Source organism: Delphinapterus leucas, chromosome 17 (assembly GCF_059928025.1).
Source record: "Delphinapterus leucas isolate spDelLeu-1000000601 "Yukka" chromosome 17, BTC_Dleu_Yukka2, whole genome shotgun sequence".
Lineage (NCBI taxonomy): Eukaryota > Metazoa > Chordata > Mammalia > Artiodactyla > Monodontidae > Delphinapterus > Delphinapterus leucas.
In genome coordinates, this window is record NC_143145.1 from 40,150,013 (window position 1) to 40,176,273 (window position 26,261).

General features: G+C 40.2%; 1 protein-coding gene across 6 annotated transcripts in view; it reads right to left on the reverse strand.

Annotated features, from left to right (window-relative positions):
- Nucleotides 1-26,261, reverse strand: part of CPQ (carboxypeptidase Q) — a 475,775-nt gene that overhangs the window by 122,519 nt on the left and 326,995 nt on the right. For all 6 annotated transcript variants that reach the window (XM_022584747.2, XM_022584750.2, XM_022584748.2 and 3 more), the window contains one exon: nt 3,639-3,730. In XM_022584747.2, coding sequence (XP_022440455.1) covers nt 3,639-3,730 — 92 coding nt within the window. The remainder of the gene's footprint in view (nt 1-3,638; nt 3,731-26,261) is intronic.

Here is a 26,261-nt window from a genome sequence, read left to right on the forward strand (position 1 = left end):
TTTCAAGATAAAACAGTTCTGTTAATGTCACTGCATGTCATTTGAGTATATATATATATATATATATATATATATATATATATATGCCTGCCAACCTCTTAGAATTTTAAAATCAAGTAATTTCTGATTTCATCCATGTATTTATTAGAAGGCTATGGTAAAACTCAATATCTTCAGAGAAATAAACTTTTTTTTTTCCTAGATCTAAGGAATTTCGGTGGTTGAGGAAATTTCAAGCTGGAGCTATTACAGTTTAAATCCACTTTTTAAAAAAAATTTATTTTATTTACTTATTTTTACTTTTTTGGTAAAAATAAGTAAATTTGCTTATTTTTGGCTGTGTTGGGTCTTTGTTGCTGTGTGCGGGCTTCCTCTAGTTGTGGCGAGCGGGGGCTACTCTTCCTTGTGGTGTGTGGACTTCTCATTGCAGTGGCTTCTCTTGTTGCGGAGCACGGGTTCTAGGCATGCAGGCTTCAGTGGTTGTGGCACAGGCTCAGTATTTGTGGCTTGCGGGCTCTAGAGTGCAGGCTCAGTAGTTGTGGCACATGGGCTTAGTTGCTCTGCAGCATGTGGGATCTTCCCGGACCAGGGCTTGAACCTGTGTCCCCTGCATTTGCAGGCAGATTCTTAACCACTGCACCACCAGGGAAGCCCTAAATCCATTTTTTTTCTTGAAGTAGAGTATATTATAGAGAATGACTGAGCTTCAAAACAGTTCCTTTAGGTTTTTATGTTTCTTATAGAGTCCAAGATGTATAGATTCTAAAAGCACCTTCTTAAAAATAATTAGATTACTCTCTTGCACTCTGGACAAAGTGCAAACTTCTAAACATGGTTTGTACCTTCCAGCCCAGCCTCTTGCTTCTCTCTCTTCTCTGCTCCTGCCACTGTGCATCTTGCATTCCACACAGCAGCCACTCTGACTGCCTCTCAGTTTCCGCTGTGTGCTGGGACCTCTTCACCTCCAGCCTTGGCACATGGAGGTCCCACTACCATGGACTCACCTCCTCTCTGCCAACTCCTCTTCCTTATCTGGCCTCTGCTTAGTCCTCAGGTCTCTGCTTAGATGTCATTTCTCTCATGTAGTCTATCCTGACCAGTCCAGAAGGCCAGGTTACGTGAACTTTCTGTCTCTGCCATCACTGGTTTGTTCTTTAACAGAACATTCTTAACACTTTATATTATGATTAAAGTTCAGTGGTTGGTGTCCTTCTTTAGATGGCAGTCTCAGCAAGGTCATGGTGAATCTTCTTAATGACAGTAAACCTAATACCTAATACAGTGCCTGAGCCAGTACGTGCTCAGAGAATATTGAATGTTGCTGGGTCAAGAACGACTCCTATCTGATGTTCTTGTCCACCACAACATGGAGAAGATGATGCTACTGACCCACCAACCAAAGGGCATAATCTGGAATAACCTTATTCCCCAGGAACACTTGAGGCCATAAGAACTGAAGTGGTGAAAGAGTTGGGCATAAAGCATGGTCCTCCTTTGTACAGAAAGTAACGATACTCGGTGACCGAATTCATGACCCTAACTAAACTTACTATTCTTAAGCTCTAAATAACTGAAATAGGGTAATAGAGACTTTGTCAAATGACCAAAAAGGATATAAACACAACTCAGAAAACAACAGACCTCTCTCTGATTTTGATAATTTAAGTTTATAAGATGTGCTCCTTCTAATCTGGAGATGCAGGGAGAATAATCCAGCAGACCAGACCCTGCTCCCCTGCCCAGCACTCGTTGCTCAGCAAAACACCCACGGATTGGGGAATTCCTCTTTGAACAAACATTTGATTTGGTCCAGAGTATTTCTCAGCTTGTACATTTTGCCCTCTCTCCCTTCAAGGTTGTTCTTGATATTGATGTCCTTGTCCCTCATTTTTCTATATTGAAGTTTAGTTGATTTACAATATTGTGTTAGTTTCAGGGGGACAGCAAAGTGATTCAGTTATATATATATATATATTTTTCAGACTATTTTCCATTATAGGTTATTACAAGATGCTATATATCTGTATATCTTGTGCTATACAGTAAATCCTTGTTACTTACCTATTTTATGTACAGTAGTTTGTATCTGTTAATGCCGTACCCGTAACTTATCCATCCCCCACCCCCTTTCCCCTTTGGTAACCATAGTTTGTTTTCTACGTCTGTGAGTCTGTTTCTGTTTTGTATATATTGATACATTCTTTTGTATTATTTTTAGATTCCACATATAAGTGATATCATATAATATTTATCTTTCTCTGACCTACTTCACTTAGTATGATATTCACTAGGTCCATCCATGTGGCTGCAAATGGCAATATTTCTTTTTTTATGACTAATAATATTCCATTGTATATATGTACCACATCTTCCTAGGTCTGTTGATGGGCACTTGGGTTGTTTCCATGTCTTGCCTACTGTAAATAGTGTTGCTGTGAACATTGGGGTTCATGTATCTTTTCAAATTAGAGTTTTCATCTTTTCCAGATACATGCCTAGGAGTGGGATTGCTGAATCATATGGTAGTTCTATTTTTAGTTTTTTAAGGAACCTCCATACTGTTTTCCATAGTGGCTGCACCAATTTACATTCCCACCAACAGTGCACGAGGGTTCCCTTTTCTCCACACCCCCTCCAGCAGTTATTATCTATAGACATTTTGATGATGGTCATTCTGACTAGTGTGAGGTGATACCTCATTGTGGTTTTGATTTGAATTTCTCTAATAATTAGAGATGTTGAGCATCTTTTCACGTGCCTGTTGGCCATCTGTATGTCTTCTTTGGAGAAATGTATTATTAGGTCTTCTGCCCATTTTTTGACATTGAGCTGTATGAGTTGTTTGTGTATTTTGGCTATTAACCCTTTGTCGATCGTGTCATTTGCAAATATTTTCTCCCATTCCGTAGATTGCCTTTTTGTTTTGTTGGTGGTTTCCTTTGCTTGCAAAAGCTTTCAAGTTTGATTAAATCTCACCTATTTATTTTTGCTTTTATTTCGTTTGCCTTGGGAGTCCCTGTCCCCTGCCTTAAACGTGGTCTTTTATTTCTGTTTATGATCTTCCACTATCACCTTCTTGCTTCAAGCTTCACTTCTGCCTTATATTGGTCACTGTCAAACCACACTGGCCTCCACATTCCCAGGTCTGAGATCTCTCGTTGCTGCTATTCCCATGGCCATTATCAATGCTTCTGGCTGACTCAAGGTCTCAGGATGTGGCTTTCAAATACCAGCGCTCCCAGGAGGATTTGGGACATTGGGGTATGGGGGTGGACTCAGTAGGAACAGGGAATGTTAACCTATTACTATTTCTCTGGCATACATGAATATAGCAGAACTAGAGAGTTTAGGAAAATGGCCACAGAGCAGGTGTAATTTTCCTAAGGCTACAGACTAATGTAGAAATAGAAAATCACTCAGCTCCATCCCAGCACCCTCAGCTCACCAGTGCATTCTCCTTTATGGAGCTGGATGAAGACTTCTGCAAGGGGTGTTTGCCAGGGCCAGCCTACCGCAAAGTATTGCTGAGTCTTCAGGACAATAGAGGAAATTCTTAAACTAAAAGCATCAGTGCTTTTGCTGTATTTACACTGATATTACATGTGCAAATGCCCAGCAGTCCATGGCTGCTCTCTTACCTTGTGTAATTGGTAATACTGCAAGGCACCGATTCCACCTTGCTCCTCTGCAGTCCAGAGCACCAAACGCAGAGTCCTCTTTGGACGCAGCCCTGGGAAAAATAATAAAATAAAACAAGTGATTCTTCAGTTGTTTTTGAATTTTTGAAAAATGGCAGGGCCTCTTATCTGCATTCTGGAGGCAGGAGGCAATCAGAGGTGTGCACATTCATCTCCTGCTGGTGTGGCTGCTTGATTTAGGGTGTGGCTGACACAACAAAGGAGTACCCTCAGGGCTGATCTCCAGGGCAGGTTAATGAAGAAAGGGGTTGTGATAAATGCGGTCTGCCGGCCAGGAATTGAGAGCCTCTATTCATATCCTTAACTGGACAACCTGCCCAGTAGGACTCAATGGATAGCCAAGTTCATTGGGATATTAGATTGCATCCAGAAGATGCAGCTAGGCTCTAGACAGATCACGAGGCCTTCCAATGATTAACTGAAACCCAATCATTTGCCTCTACTTCAAGACAAGGTGTGTGGGGAGTTGCTTCTTAGTCCAAATCCACAAGTATAGCTGCCCATGCTGTCCTTAGTAATGTAACGACTGTGAAGCAGATGCAATGTTTATGTTTACTCAGGGTCATGTTCCCCTCCTTCTTGGAAATATAAGGTCATTCACTTAAGGTCAATGAAAATGAACTGAATGAGAATGACACTTTATTCATCTCATTACCGCACAAACAGCTTGGTGGCAATTTCATTGACTTGGGAAATACAAACTTGTATCCTGCGTTATTAAAGCTACTAGCAGATCTGGCGTATCTAGAACCATTTTTTTTTTTTTTTTTGCGGTACGAGGGCCTCTCACTGTTGTGGCCTCTCCCGCTGCGGAGCGCGGGCTCCGGACGCGCAGGCTCAGCGGCCATGGCTCACTGGCCCAGCCGCTCTGCGGCATGTGGGATCCTCCCGGACCGGGGCACAAACCCACGTCCCCTGCATCAGCAGGTGGACTCTCAACCACTGCGCCACCAGGGAAGCCCTAGAACCATTTTTGAGTGACTGTGTCCGCTCCGTAAAAGCTCACTACAATGGTCAAACAGTATGCTAAAAGTTCCACTTTTTGACCAAGAATTAAAACTCATTTCTGATTTGGACCTGATGATGTGGTTTCTGAGAAATAACAAAGGCAGAAACATGTGAAGCTGGGCTTAAATCTTATTAATAAGATCTGTCCTCTTGCCTCACTGCAGGGAAACCATAGCGAAGGATTTTGAATGGCTCCGAGATGGACACACTATAGACGTCGAGTATAACCAACTGCTACCACCCAGGCACGTGGCCTTCTTCAAGGGAGCCGGCGGGTCGACTTCAGCCTGGATGATAAATGCTCCTGGGAAATGGAGCTCTGTCCTGCCTCCTCTGGACACCAACAAGTATTCTGCTTTCACAAGTCTAGTGCCAAGGCACTGAAAAGGAGCTACGTTTCTCACTAAATTGAATATTGTGAAGCTACTTTACACTTGAGCATTTTAACATAATTAAAAGAGCGCAGGTTTAGGAGGCAGGCTGACCTGAGTTCCAGTTAAAGCCTAGACAAGCAATGTCCACATCCAATTGTTCAGCAAATCCTATTGGTGTTTTCTTCTAAGTCCATCTAGAATCCAACTTTTCACCTCTGCTACCATGCTGGTTCAAGTCCCAACTTCTTTTGCCTGGACTGTTGCAAAACAGTCCTCCTAACTGGTCTCCCTGACTCAGCCTGTGCCCCTCTACAGCTGATGGTCTGCACTGCAGTCAGCAAGACTCCTGTAAAACTTATACCAGAGCATGTCACTTCTCTGTTCAAAACCTCCAAGAGCCATACTGTAAGCTTCTCAACGGCAGGTATTTAAGCTTTGTGATTCAATGTGATGCCCCCAATGCCCAGACTGTTTGGCACATATTAGGTGCCCAAGAAACAGGTCTTGAATGAATAAGTTAATCCAAAGTGTGGTGCCTCACTAGTGAAATTCAAAGCCCTCTACCACTGTCTCAACCTCATTTCCTAAAACTTTCCTGCTAGCTCATTTCCAGGCAAAATGTTGTAGTTGAAAAAGGCGGACAGATCTGGTGAGCCCTGCTATTAATAGGCACTAGCTGTGTAACCACTGGGAAACAGATCTACCTGAACTTCAGCTTCCTTATCTAAAGAGTGGAGGGAATATTACACGCTCATAACATAACAACTTCCCCGGGTGGTTGTGAGGATGAAATGAGGTGTGATGAAGACAATCTGTGTCTGCCATGCAACAGACATTCAACGAATGGATTATAAAACTACATAATGGTTAGCCAGGCACAGAGCACACACTTTTACCCATAGAGAGAAGGGGCATCTAAATACTCAGGACAATCTTCCAAAGTCATCTGAGCCCCTGCTAAAGAAGAATCGTGAAGTACCCACTGCCTGCTGCAGAGTCAAACCACCGACTCACACTGATAGCACAAACTTAAACTGCTGTTGGATTAAGAAATATAATCAGTCTCTATCTAAAGACCACAGTCACTGGCTCCTCTAACAGAAATGTGCTTAGTGTCAATTTAAATCAAATGACATTTTGCTTGCAACATAGAAAAAAAATAAAAAAAGATCAAGTGATGCAAATGAAAATTCTGAACATGTTTTTAGGTCCGTAAAGAAGGGGAAAAAACGTTCTGTTTACATATCTCCTCATTTACCAGCAAAACAGTACCAAGTTATTAAAATGATGGAATTCTCTAATTAAGGATCAAGGGACAGTTAGCACAAGTTAGAGAAAAATCAATTTTTAAAAGCAAATGCCCTGAATATCCCCATAGATTTGGTGTTCTACTTGCAAATCATTACCGTACAGGATTAGTCTCCTTCACATTTCAATCAGCTAGATAACCAATGATGTTATATTAAGATAACAAAAAAGTAATCGGTTTGAAGTGAAGAATGCTAAGGCCTCCAAACAACAACAGCATAGCTGGTGCATGGCTGGCCCTCAGGAGACAGAGCCACCTCCCAGCCCTGGAGAAGTTCAGTCCCCATTCAACTCCAAGGCCCAAACAGAAGAGGCTAGGAAACCAGTGGTTAAGCAAATACCTGACTGAGCTGCGAAGTCTCTTTTCCACTCTGACATTCTGATTGCCCCTAGAACCTAAGAGAAATGCATGGGACTTCATTCAGTACTAGACCCTGACTTTAGTGTGGACTTGGAGCCCCCAGGCCACCTGAGTCCACAGACAGGCAGCATGGGGCACAGAAAGGTGTTGGCTGTGGAATCTCAATAAACATTGTTTGATTCCCTGCTCTGCCACCTCTGGCTCTTTGACTTTAGATGAGTTGCCCAATCTCTCTGAGCCTCAGTTTCCTCATCTACACCATAAGGAAAAGGGGAATGACCTCATGACTTTGTTAAGAACATTAAATGAGACCAGGCAAATATATAGGAAGCACAGTTCCTGGCACATAGTAGGCTTTCAAGAATTGTCTGTTAGCTTCACTCTACATCACTCCACTTCAGTCTGTGCCAATGATTTCCCGGGAAAGCCTGTGAGAGAACTAGGAAGGAGGCGTCTTCCTCATTCTTCTTCCCTAGGAACTGTAGAACATCTTTGTTTATACATAATGCATACCCAGCCAAGGGAGAAACACAAATTTCACCTAGCTCATAGAAAAACACATAACCTCTTTCAGCACGGAGTAGGCCCTCATTCCAACATAGAGCATATCCAAATCCAAATAAACAGAAATTGTTTCCTCACTTTAAAAACTGAAGGCCAATCAGAATTTTTAGTTTCTGGATAAAGTAAAAAAGCTTAATAAATCTGAAAACTGAATAAAGTTGATACAAAGATGTCTGCATTTATCATTTTAAAATAATAGAATGTATGGTGTATCTCAAATCCAAACTGGTTTCAAAGCTAGGCATTTTAAGTATATAAAGTAACAAAAATAACAACAACAGCAATAATAAAACAGTAATAATGACAGCAACACAACAAAGTGATACAAGGTCAAATGCAGGGATCTCATCTTGTAGTGAAACTAGGGCAAATGAATAGCTCCACAGTAATCCTAGCTCACAGCTGTGGCCCTGGCTCAGTGGTTTACAGCACCAGCCTAAGGCAAGCACATGAAGTAAACCTTGGAATTGGAGGTGAGAGGGAAGACCCCGGCTGAGCTGGCTAGAAGTCAGGTCTCATTGAGGTTTTGTGAGAAGATAGGCAATTAGTTCCCCCATAAATGTAAGGAAACTGCCCAGAGATCTCTTGGCCTCCTGGAATTTTTATTAAGAACTTCAGATAGCACAACAAACTTTGATGGCATTACAGTTTTTCTCTAAAAGAACGTAAACTACAGATAATATGTCAGAGTCTTGTCTTTGTTTATGAAATAAGACACATGCATTTCACTTTCATTTTACTGAGGAGAGTAATAATGCTATTGGGAAAATAGTGCCTATGAGAAAAGGTGAAAACAATCTGGCTGGAGTTTATTTTCTGTTATTATCAAATTTAAAGATAAGTAGTCTGAGAGTTAAAGCGATAAACTGAAAAGGTCAACTGACTGTCCTGCACTTGCGCTAAGAGTGGGCCAAAATAAAATAAACTTAGATTAATCCAGCCGTGTAGATAGATTTCCCAAATCATGAATTCTAAAGAACACTGTTTGTTAACAAAGTGTAATAACTCAAATGCCTGTTTACTACTCCGTTTCAGTACTGCCAGAACTATGTATAAGTACTCTTCTCCGTGCTGACACCAATTTCGTAGAGAAAACACAATTTTCTCTTACAGTAAATATACTCAGTTTCCACATATATGCGCTAGCTCATAAATACACTTGTTGTCCAGCTCTCCTTTATCAACAATTCAAAAGAGCGCCGCATTTAGAGATGTCTAATACTGCAATAAACTTGACTAGTATAAGTGCAGTATCTGAATTAAAGAATAAATCATGACATATTTGTATATAAACTGAATGAGATGAGGCAGTAAGCATAGTGGTTAAGCATACAGGTTTTGGGGTTGAGACCTATTTCCACCTTGGACAAGTTACATAATTCATTATATAATATATAAGCACACTATCACTGATTTTTTTAAAACAGGGGGCATGGTTACACAAAGATTCATTATTTTAGTGAAGTAAGTTACAACTACTACTCTTTATAGGCAGGAACAGAAAATCACTTGGAGGAAGATCTTTTGTTCTTGGAAGAGTCACTTGTATCTTTCTTAGCCATGTAAATATAAAGCAATTAGACAGTTTTGGGGGGCATTGGGGCAGGGCAACAAGCTTTTTAAAACTCCATCTTGCTAGCTGCTTCCCCTTGAGCTATCTGGAGGAACAACCTGGACACTGGGCAGGGGATAAATCAGAGTGTAAGAGGAGCCCAGGGGGGCTTCCCTGGTGGTGCAGTGGTTGAGAGTCCGCCTGCCGATGCAGGGGACACGGGTTCGTGCCCTGGTCCGGGAGGATCCCACATGCCACGGAGTGGCTGGGCCCGTGAGCCATAGCCACTGAGCCTGCGCGTCCGGAGCCTGTGCTCCGCAACGGGAGAGGCCACAACAGTGAGAGGCCCGCATACCGCAAAAAAACAAAAAACAAACAAACAAACAATAAAAGGGGAGCCCAGGGTCTTCTGGGAGGAAAGCCCAGTGTCCTCACCCCTGCTTCCTTGGACAGAGGACTGGGGATGAGAGAAATGTTGGGTCAGAGTGACAATGACTAAAGTCCCGGGGCAGGGAAGGTCCTGGAAACCACTAAAATAAAGTGATCTTGAAGAATGGGGTCTGGGTTATTGACCTGGGCTCAACACAGTGGCCTGAGATTCAGGGGAAGGGCTAATTGTAGTCCAGCATGTGGCCAAGTCCAGAAGCTCCTTCAGATCCAGCAACCCTAACAGAGGTTACAATTTAGAGAACTGAGGATGGGAATATCAACAGAGTTGTAACCTTGCTCCCCAAAATGGGCACCACTGTAACTTAGGGCTGCAAGCAGTGCCGTGCAGCAGCCAGAAGGAGTAGTAGTCACAGGTGGATCCAGCCACAGGTTTCTGGAGGAGGACTGACCCATTTGCCCTGAGTTAAGTCCCAGAGACCTCAGGAGGAGATAACAGACTTCCTGCTAATAAGGCCTGTAGAGGCTTGGATGATTCACTATAAAGGAGACTGAAGGATGTGATCATATTTATAACCTGTGTTTGTGGAGCAGGTCGTAACAGTTATAATTTCCATAATTCAAAGTGAACAGTCCTACCTCATTATAATGATTAGGATTCTATTAGCCAGGAAAATCACTATTAATCATTGCCGAAGTAGAAATGCTGTGACTACCATGGGTGTGAAGGCCATTTCTGGCCCTAACCCAGTTTTCCACCCTTATCATCCTGCTTCTACCTCTCATCCTAAGCTCCAGCCACATCACATTTCCTACCAGTCCCTGACCTGAGATGCCATGATATCTCAGATTTCTGGTCCTTTGTAGATGCTCTTCTTCCTACCTAGAATGCCCCTTCAACTTTTCCATCTGGCAAACTCCTATTCATTCGACAAAGCCCATCACTAACATTACTTTATCTGGGAAGGCTCCCCTAACTCTAGGGAAAAGTTGGTTGTTCCTTTCTCAGTGTTCTTCTAGATCTTCACATGGATCTCTCTGTTCATTTTCAACCACATTTACACATTGATCTCCCCACTAGACCACTAATTTTCTGAGACACTCGTTTCTCTTTTTCATAACCCTGGTCCAGTACCTGATGTGTAACAAGTGCTGAAAAACTGTTTATTGACTGACTGGATGAATGAATGAGTGAATAAATATATTTATATAAGTATAAATACAGCTACTACCTTTTCGGAGAGTGGCATTGACATATATACACTACCAAATGTAAAACAGATAGCTAGTGGGAAGCAGCCACATAGCACAGGGAGATCAGCTCGGTGCTTTGTGACCACCTAGAGGGGTGGGATAGGGAGGGTGGGAGGGAGATGCAAGAGGGAGCGGATATGGGGATATATGTATATGTATAACTGATTCACTTTGTTATACAACAGCAACTAACACACCACTGTAAAGCAATTATACTTCAATAAAGATGTTATGAAAAATAAATAAAGCATACTAGTGACTCTTCAGTTCAGAAAGTTAAGATACGCTCTTTTTGTGAAACCAAAGCCCAGTGGCCTAGTTAATTAGATGTGCTTCAACTTCTACATTTGCTTCAGTCGTTAATACATTTACCTACTTTTGTAGCACAGACGGATCTAGTCAAAATTATTACATCAATAGCTCTTGTTGATCAAGTCATTAAATAAATATAGTATGGTCACAGAAATCTTTCCAACAGCTAATTGTATTAAATTATAGGTATCTGCGTTTTGAGCTCTGACATTTCTCTTTTTTACTTCAATATTTTTTCTGATTATAAAACAATATATCCTTTAAAAAACGGAAAACCATAAAAAAATTAGAAAACAAAAACAACCTATAAGCGTATTTTAGTTCCTTATAATTTTTGTATGCATGCATTTGTATACATATATAAAGACTGATTTTTATACATAACTTTATACTACATTTTCCACTTAAAAATCATGGCATATGTGGCCTCTATCTATAATAATAATCAATAATCTTTAAGAAAGTGATTCTAAATTTTTTTATCTATTCTCTTATTGTTGGATATTTCAGGTTTTTATCCTTAGGGCAAGTTCTTAAAAGTAGAAATAATGAGTCTAAATAGTATAAACATTTTTAAGGCTCTTGAAACATGTCACCAATGCCTTAAAAAAAGCTTATCAATATATATTCCCACCAGCAGAGTATGAGAATATTCACTTCTACTTAATGTGGAACTTTTAATCTTATCTCCTTAATTTTTATGTCTGTCAATACATTATATTTATTTTTCGATATACATTCTACTCATTTTCAGCCAAATGATTACAACACACACATGCACACTTAATCTGTAGTCTAGTTTAACTTGACTGAGACAAATGTTAAGTTTGTATCTGATGCTTGACTAGAGTTAAAATATGTGAATTTGTTTTTCTTATTTAAAATGCCTGATAGTAGGGCTCTTTCAGTAATATATTTCTAAGATAATGTCAGTATGTAGGGATCACAAGCTTGATCTAGCTGGAATTTTAAAACATATTATTTCTTTTTCCCTATCGTTATTTAGAGCGTTTTTATCTGCGAGGGGGTAATAGAGAAGCCTGCTTAATGATAGATTTGACCTCTGAATCACACTTCCGTTAAGAGTTCTACCTTGCAAAAACATCAAGTGGGGAAGTTAAACAAATACTGCAATTTTTAAGAAATGATGATAAATCAAGACCTCTCTTGCAAATTCACATTCACCAATATGATCCTCTAAATTGCATTTCTTGTGAAGATGGTGCTGTCTGAGGGAGCACAAAAGTGTTTGGACTTGAATCAGAGATTATCAACAAGCAATGCATCTCCAACAAGCAACTGAGGTGAGAACATTTCTGGGATCCCTTTTCAACACCAAACAACAGATGTGAAGCATAGATGTTTTATAATGAAGGCACCATCTTTAAGCTGCTCCTGTTAACCCTTCCAAGTGCTGGGCTTTTTTTTTTTTTTTTTTTGCGGTACCCGGGCCTCTCACTGTTGTGGCCTCTCCCGTTGCGGAGCACAGGCTCCGGACGCGCAGGCTCAGTGGCCATGGCTCACGGGCCCAGCCGCTCCGCGGCATGTGGGATCTTCCCGGACTGGGGCACGAACCCGTGTCCCCTGCGTCGGCAGGCGGACTCTCAACCACTGCGCCAGCAGGGAAGCCCCCAAGTGCTCTTTCTTAGGGTTACGGTGGAAAGGATGTTATCTACATTTTTAAAGATTTTCCTTGTGTATAAAATGATTTGCAAAGTTATCTAAACTTGTTTTTGACCAATAAATTAATCACAATTTTTATTCTTGGTTCCATTTAAGTTTCAGTTTTCAGACCCCCTCTTCTTTCCATTCCCACTGTGACTACCATTATTTAAGCCCTTTGAATTGCTGCAGTTGCCAACTAACTGCTTCTTCAGATTCTGTACAACTGCTGCCAGATTTATCTCCCTAAAGTACTGCTTTGAATATGTCACTGGCTAAGTGACAATCTTTAATCAGTCATCATCTATAGAAGTACTCTGCCTCTACACTGTTTTGAATATGCATCTCTACCAGTAAAACATTTGAGCATGCATCACAGGTACGTATATTTATGACTAAATGACACATATACAATATTGTCAATACATGCCAGAAATATTAGTAAGAAATTAACATTTCTTGTTTTAGATAGAGAATAAACATTTTCCTGTACCCAAAGGATGGTCCTACATAGTGCCTGGCTTTTGAGGCCACTAGTTTATAGCACAGGGTCTGTCCTGTTTAGTATGGCATTCGAGGACCTACGCAGACTGGTTCCAATCTGCTCCTCCGACATGCCTCTTCCACTCTCCTTCCCAAAGCCTCATTTCCAGCCTCTTCATTTTCTTCCTACCTCTGTGCTTTTCCTCCCGCCATTTATTTCCCATCCTCTTTGCCTTTCCTTTTTTTTCTTGATTTACCCATATCCCAACCATCTTTCAAGATCCAGTTCCAATTCCTCCTGCTCCAAGTGGAAGAAGAAAGTCTTCTTCCTCTGAACCTCAAAGTTGCTCTTTTCTGTACTAACCATTTGGCAATTAGTCATGACTAATGTACTTTCTGCTCTTGATTTCCACACACAGCCCCTGGTAAATCAAAGAACCCTATACATATTTGTTGATGAATGCATTAGCACATCTAATGGAAATTGTTTTCAATTGAAACAAGACAGATATAGATTAGATCTGTAAAAAGAACTTTTGGACAGAGGACATTTTTAAACATTAAATCAGTTATCAGTTACATTTGCCTAAGGGAGAGTAAAGCCTGGAAAGAAAGCTGGGCTTGGACAGGTTTGGAACATGGAAATAGACTGGAATCTTTGAATCTCTGTTAAATCCAGAATATTATAATTGATGACTCTGCAAATACTGAACTCTACCCACAGGGACATGAGATTGACCTGTTCTCTAGAGAAGTTTTTGGCCTTACAGGAGATGTGCTGTTTATCTCAAACATCTTCATTCCTCAATTTTGAAAAGTGTGAACATATTTGTATTCTCCAGATAAAAGAAAACTTAGAGAAGACTCAGGGTATTTACGTGAAATTAATGCTTTGTAATTTATGCACCTCACATTGCCAAGGTAATGGATTATCTGACCCCATGGGCCTTTTATTTTGCAGTACGCGGGTCTCTCACTGTTGTGGCCTCTCCCGTCGCGGAGTACAGGCTCTGGACGTGCAGGCTCAGCGGCCATGGCTCACGGGCCCAGCCACTCCGCGGCATGTGGGATCTTCCCGGACCGGGGCACGAACCCGCGTCTCCTGCATCGTCAGGTGGACTGTCAACCACTGCGCCACCAGGGAAGCCCCCCATGGGCCTCTTGCTTTTCCAGGTCATTATGTCACATCTTACATATAAAAGCCATTAGGGTAAGGGAGAAATTTTATATAGTCTGTTAAAGTATTTATAGGCACTTGTAAAAGTTTACTCTAGACTTCAGCAGACTGTCATCTTAGAAAGACTCTCCAAGTTTAACTGTTGCCCTCCGAGGGCCAAGCTTACAAGGCATGTTCAGAGTCTGTGAATACTTCACTTCTGAAATGAAACTAAACCCATGCAGAGTTATGTGCTCAGTGTGGGAAGGAATGTGATGCCTCCATTCTCAGAACTTTTCCCAGGACCCCCTGTCCTCAGACCTTAAAATCAACCTACTAGAGTTCTTTTTCCCTGTGTAGACCGCGACATTTCAACAACATTATTTCCTGTCATGTTCTAAGTTATTGATATTTAATGTGTACATATGACGCTTATTAAAACACATCAGCATGGTCCATCTTTGGAGGTATCAACACAAGCATACGTTTAAGAATTCTATTCCATAAAGGAAGAACGTTCTGTAATAGGAGAAGTGAACATACAAATCAACAAATACTCATTTGGACTAACTGTGCAGAAGTCAAGAAGATTAAATGGCATAGTCAAAGCTACTTGAAATATCAGACTCATTCATTCAACAACTATTCCTGGTCCAGGAGTGAGGGGTTTAGGGCTGAAAAAGACAGTCACGTTCTTTGAAACTTACGATCTAGAAGACAAGGTGAATAAGAAATTCCCGTTATTCTTATCATCGTTGCCATCACCTTTAATCATAATCATTGTTGTAGGTACTTTGAATTTATCTAAAGAAAACCGATTTTTTAGAAATTAAGTTTTCATTGCTCTGGATGGAAAATGAGGTTACACCAGAGAGAGACTTAAGTAGGTTCAAGGGTAAAACTGGGAGATAGGGCAGAAAGGTAATGAAGAAAAGAACTGGAGGAGAGCAGTGATGTAGCAGTAAAAGCAATCACAGCTTCACCAGTGTGATTTTAGAGATGGCCAACATTCGGCACAGGATGTGGGGAGAGGGGACCAAGATTTACGGGCACTCAGTACCAGTACCATGCCAGCCACTGTGCCGAGATGTTTCCTGACACTGTATCATATAATTTCAGAAACATGACTTCATTTAAGCCTGCAAAGCAAGTAATAGTGCCTTCCTTTTTTACAAATAATGAAACTGAGAGATACAGAAATTAAGTCACTTGCCCAGTACTACACAGTTGGTAAATGGCAGAGCTGGGATTCTAATTTGGGACTGTCTGATGCCCAATCCATGCTCTTGACCACATCCAGCTACTGCCTTCCCAAGCAATAAGCTGCATGGAAAGATCTGACCCATCCTGTGCAACCTCTGCCTTCTTCTGTCTTTTTTTTAGGTGAAACTCTCACATTAGAGAATATATTCTAACAAAGTTGATGTATCTGTCCCATTACTCAGAGGTCCACATTAGTGCCTTCAAATTCCATCTCAAACTGTCCAATTTCAAGAGACAGAGTGGCAAGAATATGGCTATAGACAGTTGGTTGGGTAAATGTGTTTGGTCAGTAGAGTTGAGGACCAGGGGACCAATGCAAAGCAGGACATCTTCTAGGTTGATAGAGATAAGCAATCAGACACTAAGACATGCAGAAGCTGAACAACACTTGAGTATCCAGATTTATAGCAACAGGAATAACCAAAGTCTTGAACTGTTGGGTCCAAAAATCATCACCGACTCAAAATAAGTAGGAGGCCGAGAAAGAGAATACCTTATCTTCTGTGTGGGTTGCTGAAGAGTCACTTGCATTTTGGGGACCTGAGCGCCACAAATATTGAAATGAAATCTAAGATCTAAAAAAGCCTAGCATCCGCTTAGAAAAATTAACAAAATACATTCTCTGCGGACCAAAATCAGAGGGCTTTTCTAAAATTGGAAGATATTACTGTCAAGGTTATTGTGAAAAATCAGCTCCAAATGTAAATATATTAATTTTTGTTGTCAACAATATATCCTATTGGAAAACAAAAACTCACAAGGACATTGCAGGAGCTTTAACTTCTTCTCAGGGAAAAATGATTTTTTAAACAAGATTTCACTGTTTCTGTGAAGAAGATGATACGAGTGGGAGAGTGACAATTGAGTTTAGGAAGATCTGGAGGCAGGGCAAAAAGGTGGTCAAGGAGTGGATTGGTGTAGAGTGATTCCATCATAGTGAAAGTATTTGCAGCTCCACTGCTCCTGTGTTAGAGACAGCTGGCCAGCTGGTGGGGAGGTGAGGCTGCGGGAGAGAGGAGGACAGGATTTACTGGGTATTAACCGCTGTGCCAAACACCATGCTAAGTTCTTTCCAGACATTATCTCACTTAATTTTCCCAGCAATCCTATAGTACCTGGGAGTATTATAATACCCGGGGCTGTTATCCCCAAGTTACAGGTAAGAAACAAAGGCTAAAAGAATGTAAGTGACTTGCACTGTGTTGCAGAGTTGATAAGTGCTAGAGGTTGGATATGAACCCAGTGTCTGGGCCTCCTCAACTAGAAACCCTGATCCAGGCTCCCTTAGGTTGAGAACATTCTCTGACATACGAAAGACAAAAATCATTTAGGACAAATACTAAAGGCATAGGGAGACCACAGTGGACTGAACTTCAATACGATATATGGAGTCATCAGTGTTAGGTCACAGGCATCATCACGGTGGAGAACAAGGCCTGTTTTCAAGTTCTCTATTCACTTCCATTAGGTCCCCACCTTCTAACCCCTCAAGTTTCCAGTGCAACCTTCCTCAGAAAAACAAGGATTGAGATAAATGGAAAGTGTGGGGAAGGAAAGAAGTGGTACAATGGCAGACACAAAGCATAACAGCAAATCAAACACTACCAGCCTATTGCTTGCAGAAATCACAGAAATTATACAGATCACATTGTGAGCTGCAGGCTTTAAGCCACCACCATCCCTATTCCCCCACTACACGCTACACATGGCGCTCTGAGAAAAGTCCTCACCTTCTATTATAATTTAGCAGGGCCTGATCTCTCACCTGCTTTAATGGATGGATGAACAGATGAATGAATGAAGGAACAAAAGAACAAAAGAAGAGAAGAAAGAAAACTAATCGAGAATTAAGAAAATCCAGAAAGGAAATGACTAGGATATAGTGATATAGATATGATATAGACATTCTCAAGTCCCATTTCAAAAGATAAAAACCAGATGGTAACCCATGTTTCTTTTTATATAGAATAAAGAACATCTTTTTTTTTTTCCCTAGTGGATAAATAATTCCTTAAATTAAAACTGCTGACCATAAACAGCACTGCCACAAACTCAAGATGTGGACACCCTACTCCGTCCCTCCCAGCCCCTTCTGCTAACACCACCCTGGTTGGGGCACCTGTCTGCAAGCCACGCTCCCTCCTAAGACCCTGCATCCATCCTCCATGATAAGGAAAAATCAGATGTGACGTGGAGGAGATAAGGTGGAAAGTGTCTGGACCAAGTAGAAAGAATGCTGGAATTTGTCAAACAGAGACTCCAAGAATCCAGAAATGCAGGTGCCCGTCTGGCCTGGCTCTCTGAGGCCTTGGAAGGCGTGCTGTGGTCGCTAGAAGGCCAGTACAGAGCCTGTGCACACGGGGCGCAAGTGCCCCAGGGGCTGATCTGCGGGGGCCGGAGCGGCTGGCTGTGTGAGGCTGCCAGCGTGCGGTGGCTAGGAGGCTTTCACCCTGGACTGTAAAGAGATGTTGTGCACAGGACTGACTGGGATCCAAAGCCAGGGCCACAGCCTAGACCTCAGAGCCGACCAGGTAAGCATGCGAAGAAGCAAATAAGTTACGAGGCTGTAATGTACAGCACAGGGAATAGAGCCAATATTTTATAATAACTCTGCATGCAGTGTATTCTATAAAAACATCAAATTACCACACTGTACACCTGAAATACAAGCCAGGCAGACCTCCATGGTGTCATGCTCACCCTGATGTGGACACGAGAACACTAACTAGAGAGCAGAGACGCCTGCTAACGAGGTAAAGTAAAAAGCGAAAAGAAAGCTAGCATTTATTGAGTGCCTACGATGTGCTAGGGCAGTCTGATAAGCACTTTATGTGCTTCAGTTCCTTTATTTTTTCTCAACTGATCCTCACAGGAACACAAGGATGCAGGTATTATTTTTCCTGTTTTATAGATCAGGAAACTGAGGCTTAGGGAGGTGAAGGAAGCAACTCACTTGTGGTCACATATACAAGAATGGCAGAAGCAGGACTTGAACCCAGGCCCTTCTGATCCCAAAGCCCATGGCTGAAGCCTGTATGGGGGCCCTTCAGTGAGGCTGGTGGGCTGGGGCTGACTCACATGGGGATCGGTCCTGAGGGAAGTAGCACAGGTATCTGATGAAGACGATAACATGCTACCATTGATACACACTCACAAGACTCCAACAAGAAAAATATGTGCTCAGCCAGTCACAAGACTGAAGAGTGAGGAACCCAGTCCCGGGGAGGAGCTATTCTGTCGGCACTAGGCCCACACTGGCTGCAAGTTGAAGGTACATTTGTACACATTTTGTATAAGCAGACAGTCTAAAATTTCCAAGCATAAATCAACGTAGTATTTCAGGATCTACTGTGCTATCGATCCAGCTTCCCATTTCTCCTTGGCCTGACTCACTACCATGTTGCTTAAATCTATTTTTGCGTACTGGGGAATCAATGGCACAAAGCATCAAATCGTTCTGGGCAAGTAATTTTGTCTTTAAATTCTTCAAATGACAACTGGCATTAAAGAGCTTTTAAAAAAAATAGAGATGTCAGGCCACTTCCTCAAGGTCTGGACTTCACAAGGACCTAAGGAGGGAGGATGGCTCACTACTCCAGCGCCCAGCCACACATATGTTCAAGTGCTCTGTGTGATAACCATGTCGATTTATTCATTTTTGAGCCTTGAAGCTGGATTACTTTGAGTCAACTGCCTAATCTAAGTCAGACTGTTTTACTGTTCCAGCATTAAATAACAGCACCAAAGTGAATCTCTCCAGCACCTAACAGACTACGGGCATTAAGTGTTAAATAAACAAGACTTATCCCAGTGTTTCGCAGCCCACTTCTTTATAGTATTAAAACTTGCTTCATCCCCCTGAGGTTCTCAAGTAAGAAAAACAGCCTGTTCTTTATTATAAGCAATAACAATTTCTCCTCCCATCTAGAAAATACATGCCATTGCTCAGAATGAAGTTTATTTCAAGAATTAGGTCACCTTAGACTGTAAAGCATAACTCTGTTCTGGCTGCCTGAGAAATCACAAGCCACTTTGAAAATTTATACACATTTGTCATTTAGAAATAGTTCTCTGCTTTGCAGGTAAAGGATTTTTCTAAGGACAGTGTCAAATAGCCCCATGATGTCTCCCATTTTGGTATGCTAATCATTATCTTCCACGATCAGGCTACAGACACTGTCAGTTTTGAAAACAGCCTCTTTATGGAAAATAAGAGTCAGGAGGCAAGCAAGTTCTCAGAGGCATTCGTGTGTCATTTTATCCCAGGCAGTACCTGTGGCATTTCTGCAGGGTGGGCCTGCTTTCATCAGCTGCCAGGGGCATCATGGGAAGACACTAGCTCTCAAAGGTCTGGCTGAAAAAACACGACACAGCTTCTGTCAAAACAGTTGGATGCCAAAAATTAAGCCACACAGAAAACGGTTGTGTAAAACTCCCAATGAAATAGAAGATTCTGTCTCTCTCAAGAGAAGCCCCTCTCATTCTAGAACCAGCTGTTACAGACTTCAGTATACTTGGGGCGCATCTGGTGTTCTACAGAAGAAACTCTTTGAACAAACGAACTCTGGTGGGGGTAGGAGACAGGATTGGGAGCAGAAGTGTGCTTTTTAATGACCAAGGCTGAATAAGCTTTGCTCTGGTTTTCTTTTATGTTTCTTCATAAAGCATATTTCATGTTTTCCTGCTATTTTGTAGTGGCTTTTTTTTTTTTTCTAATATACTTAGGTTGCCGAAAGAAAAAAGCATCTCTGCCCCCATGTACTCTATTTAGTTGAAAGACAAGCTTCAACTATTCCATGCAGGAGAATGAGCCAGCAACCTGCCACAGAGGTCAGGTAACAAAAGGCTCCCTTCAGAGCCTGTCAGCTTCCAGGCTGCACTGCTCTGCGACCAGATAAGTCGGACCCCTGTGTGCCTGGGTCCTCCCGGGCTGCCAGCGATGTTGCTGACATCACATGTCAGGGATCCAGCCATGCTATTTACATTTTAATAAATATTTTGTTTTTATTACTTTTTATTGTTTGTTCCTATGGGTTCTAAGAAAGGGAGAGACACGGTCATAACCAACTCCTATAGGGTAGAAGCAGCTACATTTGGCTGAACCGCAATTTGGTCTAAGAAATCAGAGCTGGAATTTTTCAAATAGGACAAATATTTAGAAGGCAACAAATGTACTTTGCATAAGCATCAAAAAGCTGCTTAGCTTAGTTTAGGATCTAAGCTATGATGAAACTTTTCTCTCTCGCTATCTTCTTCACACTTTTAAGTGTAAGCTTAGGAGAACTTGTCTTTGCTGGCTATTCAAAATGGATTTTAAATTAATCCCATGAAATGATCATAAATGCTCAGTTGCTATAGAGAAAAAAAATCACAAGCCTTCCCATTCAAACCACGTTTGCGGATATCCTTTCCCCAGCACCATAGAAATTGTTTTGATTGTATTTTTTCTCTTTTAAAAAATAAATTTCCTTTTTCCCTTAAAATAGAAGAAATTACATTAATCATGGAAAGTTTGGAAAATGTGGAAAAAAATAGTCGCAGCTCTATTAACAAGAGATAACCTTTGTTAACATTTTGGTATTTTCCTTCAATTCTTTCACAATGTTTTTAAATTGCTTTAAGTTGATCCATTACACACGTACATTTTTCATTTTACATTACAACCTGGATGTTTATCTGTGTTATTTCATAGTCTCTCTAAATTGCTATTTCTATTTCAAAATATTTCATTATAAGGATGAAGCATAAGTTAACTGTTCTTCACTTGTTATACTTTTCATTTATTTCCAACTTTAATATTATACATAATATTCTAATGACTATCTTTGAACATAAAGCTTTTTCAGGTATTTGCCTTTTTTTGAGGATAGATTATGAATTAGCCAAAGGGTAATTTTACCTCTATGATATATACTGCTGAATTGCTGTCCAAACAGTTGGTATCAGGTTATATTCCTATAAACAGGGTATAAAAATGCCTTTTTGTTGTAGTATTCTTTTTGTAAAATCACTAATTTAAAAAGCAAAAAAAACAGAAAAAAAACAAAAAAAGGCTTCCCTGGTGGTGCAGTGGTTGAGAGTCCGCCTGCCGATGCAGGGGACACGGGTTCATGCCCCGGTCCGGGAGGATCCCACATGCCGCGGAGCGGCTGGGCCCGTGAGCCATGGCCACTGAGCCTGCGCGTCCGGAGCCTGTGCTCCGCAACGGGAGAGACCACAACAGTGAGAGGCCCGTGTACCGCAAAACAAACAAACAAACAAAAAAACAACAAACCAAAAAAAATGTTATTTCATTATCTTGAATTTCATGTATTTGATTGCTACTGAGATTTAACACTTTAACCTTTTTTGCAAATTATATATTGTGGTCCTTTGCTCATTTATTTATTGCAGTCCTAGGACTTCTTTCTTACTGATTTGTTTGAATGCTTTATGTATTAAGGATATTATTGGCTATAATTTCATTGGAATTCTTTCATGTATTTTGAATTAAGTTCTGTGATTTCACTATCTGTCCTTCTTAATCCTCAGTCTTCCTGCTAACATTTCAGAGGATGGCTTTGGATATCACCTAATAAAAATGAATTAGGAGAATTAAAGAAAAAGACGTCAGGATAGTTAAATCCAAAATGTAATTCTATCTCTAACATTATAAATTCAATATTGCGCAACACATACCAAAGGTCCTTCCGAAGTCTGAGTAATAAAGACAGGTGCATATATCCTAGATAACAGTGATAATGATCATCAACAAAATAACATAATAGTATCTCACAGAGTGATAAGATTTAAGGTAGATGCTCCATGAATGTCCCCTCTAACAATGAGAATTATTTTCCCCCCACTTGGTTTGGCATAGTGAGGAACAGTGCAATTTTAAAGGCCCCTACCAAGCAGAAGTTGTCAGTATGTATCCAGGCTTATCTCAGGTCCTTACCAAATCCTTTAGTCATCAAATTCACTTGGCAAAGCATGTAGATGACTGCAGATTGAGTTATGTAGCCCAGGCCACCAGGGATATGAAAGAGAGGTAACCCAACAGTGGGAATCTAGTGATGGGGCCTCAAAGTGCAGCAAAGCTGGTTACTGCTGAAGAAGAAGCCAAGGCTCTCAGGCTTCAAGAGGAGTATATAGGTGTGTGTAAGTATATATAGTGGGTAGAGTCCTAGGAAGTAAAGTCAAAGAACTGCAGACCAATTATATTCATCTAAAACAAAAGCTTCAGGTTAATAACAACTAAGCTGCCTACAGTGCTCTGAGGTGGTTCAAAAGATTTTAGCATTAGTTTTCTCAGTTGATCCTTCCAAAAACTTGGTGCCTATGATTATATTAATTTTACTGATACAATAGCTAAGATAAGAGAATTTCATTGAGTGTCCACAATCATAGAGCTTTTAGTTTGCAGAACAGGGAATCAAAGTCAGGCCTGTAAACTATAAGGCCAGTCAATTCGACTCATTAATGATTCCTAGCCTTGCTGGTCTTCTGTGGATGCCTCTCTTGCAACCTGAATGGAAAACTCAACTTGTTTTCTCATCCAAACCTTATAAAACTCAGAAGTAGAACCAGCATCTGCTTTCAAGAGAAAGATAAGAGAGTAGAGAGGAAATGCCTCTCTGTTAGAATCTACTGGGCAGCTTGGGAAGGCTTTCAAGTTCTGGCAATAGAAAATTCTTAGGGCTCAACAAAAGGCAAGTAATTTGTATTCCTCACGAGCCTAAAGGGTTCCCCAGAAATACATATCATAGGGGTAACTAGACTGGCTAGGACAGTACTTATGACTATGTAGCCTGGATGATCTTGGCCACATGTGGATCTGAAAAAATGAACTATTATAAAACAACCAATCACTTGTCTAGGGATCAGAATTCCTTCAATGTCAACGTTCTAGAATACAGCCCCACAGGGGAAAGGCTGCTGAGAAAGACAGCCAGTAGTTTTCCTAAAGGCTCATATTTTCCATAAAAGGATCTGGGCTTAGAATTAGACTGACTTTGTTAAAATCTAGGTTGCACCACTGACCATACTAGCTAAAGCTGCATGACTGTGGGCAAGTGACTCAGCTTCTCTAACTATTGCCTCAGGGTCCTCATCTGGAAAATGAAGATGATACAGTAGTACTAGCCTCATGTGGATATTGTGAAGATCATATGAGAAAAATCTTACAAAAGTGTCCCATAAATAGTAAACTTTCTATAAATATAAGCTATTGTTATTCTAGTATGATTATGTGCTGCTTTAAAGCCAATCCTTTATTCCACAGGCTATTCTTATTTATTACCTATTGAAAGTTTCTTAATAAATATAGTTTTGGGGTTGTCCAATAAACAGCAAAGAACAGCAGCAAAGTAAAATGCACTGGAGGACAGTACAATGACTACATGACGGCAAGGAAACAATTAAATATAGAAGAAAGCTTTATCATAAGACAATGCAAGAATATACCTCTAGTAACAAGGAAAGCTTCAGAATTATCTCACATCTCCCCATTCAAAAAAGCAAACATTTTGCCCTTGATGTTCTTTAGCTTCATTATAATGTAAACATAAGAAGTTTTTAAAATGTAATATTGCTTGGCATTCTTTGAACTTTTGTGAATATGAATACTCATGTCTTGCCTTATTTCTGGAAAATATTCAGCAATTTTCTCTCTGTTCTCTCCTACTGGGAGTATTTGTTATATTTCAAAATCTTTAATATTTTCAATTCTAATTTTCTTTCTTTTATGCAATTTGGTAATTTTCTAATTTATGTGTTCCAATTCATAAAGTCTCTCTCTGACAGCATTCTCTCTTTGACTATTTATTCCTTCTGTTGAGATTTTTTTAAAGAAAAAATCTGAATGACTATATATTTTTATTTCCAATAATTATAATTGGCTCTGTTTTGTGTCTGGACATTCTAGTTTCATCCTAGTTTCTACCATTTAGTTGTTATTTCATAAACTCTTGTTCTTTTTTTTTTTAATGGATGATATTCATTCTTTAATTTTTTGAAGATTTTAGACACACTTGTTTCTTATCTTCAAGTCTTTCCACCATAATCATGCCACCCTATGATGACTGGGGTAGCACAGCATGCTGTAAATGGATATAAACTCAGGTTGCTAGACAAGGTAAGGGAATGTAAGATTGAGGGAATGGCATAAGCAGACAAATGGAGGTGATGGAGATTATGTGAGAAAGCCACCATATAATTTCCATTTTTCTTAAGTTGGATTTCAAAATATTGAGAGAAAAGTGTTGAATACACTTTTAAGAAATACAATAGCTAAGACATATGATAAATCACTTGCTTTACAAATTCAAAAAGCTAACTTTCCTGAGGTAGTATTCATTGTTCATTGCCTAGCCAGAGCTTAAGACTTAACCATTGCTCTCAATAACTGTGGGTCGAATAGATGCATGAAGAATAGATGGATGAATAGTAAGTAATGATGAATCCCACAAATGGAAAGGCTCAGTCAAGTGAAATGATCATTAATGCCATAACTCTTCAATTACAAGAGCATATTTTTTAACAATTAAATTTTGGGAATTAGAATTATGATCAAGGTATACATTCACTGAGAAGGCTTTTTTTTTCCTCATGAAAATCTCTTACAGCAAAAGATACATCTTTCAACTACTGTTCTTTCGAGTTAAAGAAATAGAATATTTTAATACCATAATTATAAAAAGGCATCATACACCTGCATGAAAAGAAAATGATAGCAACAATTTGGAAATTTCTAATTAAATGGGAACAACAGAGACCAATCCCTAACTGAAACGGATAGGCTACGTTATATATAAAGTCAGCAAAAATATGAGCTTGTTCAAAACCGGAGGAAAATTAAATTATATGTCTTGAACTCTCTGGAGGAAAATAACCTTTTCCTAGCTCCCTAGGGTCTGTCCATACGAGCAACTTTGACTCTTCTAGCTAACGTGAGCTTTCTAGTAAAAGAGTGGAACCATGTTTATGAGTTTAAGAGGAACTTAATTGGTAGAGAAAAAACTAAAAGGGGATTTCTGAATGCTCTTGAACAAAACTGAGGTATCTCTGGGAGAAACTTTTCCCTTGAGGCTAAGAAAACATTTGAAGAGACTTTCCAAACAGAAGATCTCAGATAAAAGGCAGCAGTCCTGAATAATGACACAGCCATAAATTCTGATTCTCTTATGCCCTAACAAGACTGGAGGTGAGTGACGGGAGATCTGGGACCTTTAAAAAACAAGGCCATTGGCTCCTCCTGGTAGAATATTTCCAGATGCTTAGTCTACCTTATTCCACTAGTAGCAAACTAACTGCTTTACTCTAGTCAATAAACCAACTAAGGCTCTGGGGGAAAATATTAAAGTCTTTGAAAAGAATTATCATTCAGTAAACCTCATCCAATGTTATGACTTAATGATTTAATAATTATTCTTTGCAAAAAAGCTGGAAACATGGGCATGAAAAATAATGGTCAAAAAGATAAACTGCAAAATAAGCATAAGCAACTGGTTGAAAAGACGAAACAAAGAGTAGATTGTAAAGGAATTAAATAATGTGATACTAAAAAATTGAGAACTCTAATTCATAAATATACTAGGTATGGATACTTGTTTGAACTCTAAGATATATATCCCAAAAGACTCATAAGATCAAATTAAATTCTAACTTAAATTCGTTAGGATAAGACAGATTTTATGCCTTGTCTACAGGTATCACCTTGTGAAAATAAAAGCTGAACCTGGGAACTTATTAAGTAGAGAATCACGGAATAATAAACACTTTGAGATGGAAAGAACTTTGAAGGTCATGTAATTTAAAACATTTCCTGGTCTGCAAATCCTTTGTGTAGCTCTGGGACCAATGATCCCATAGGCCCTGTTTTTAGAGGCCCCAGCTACCA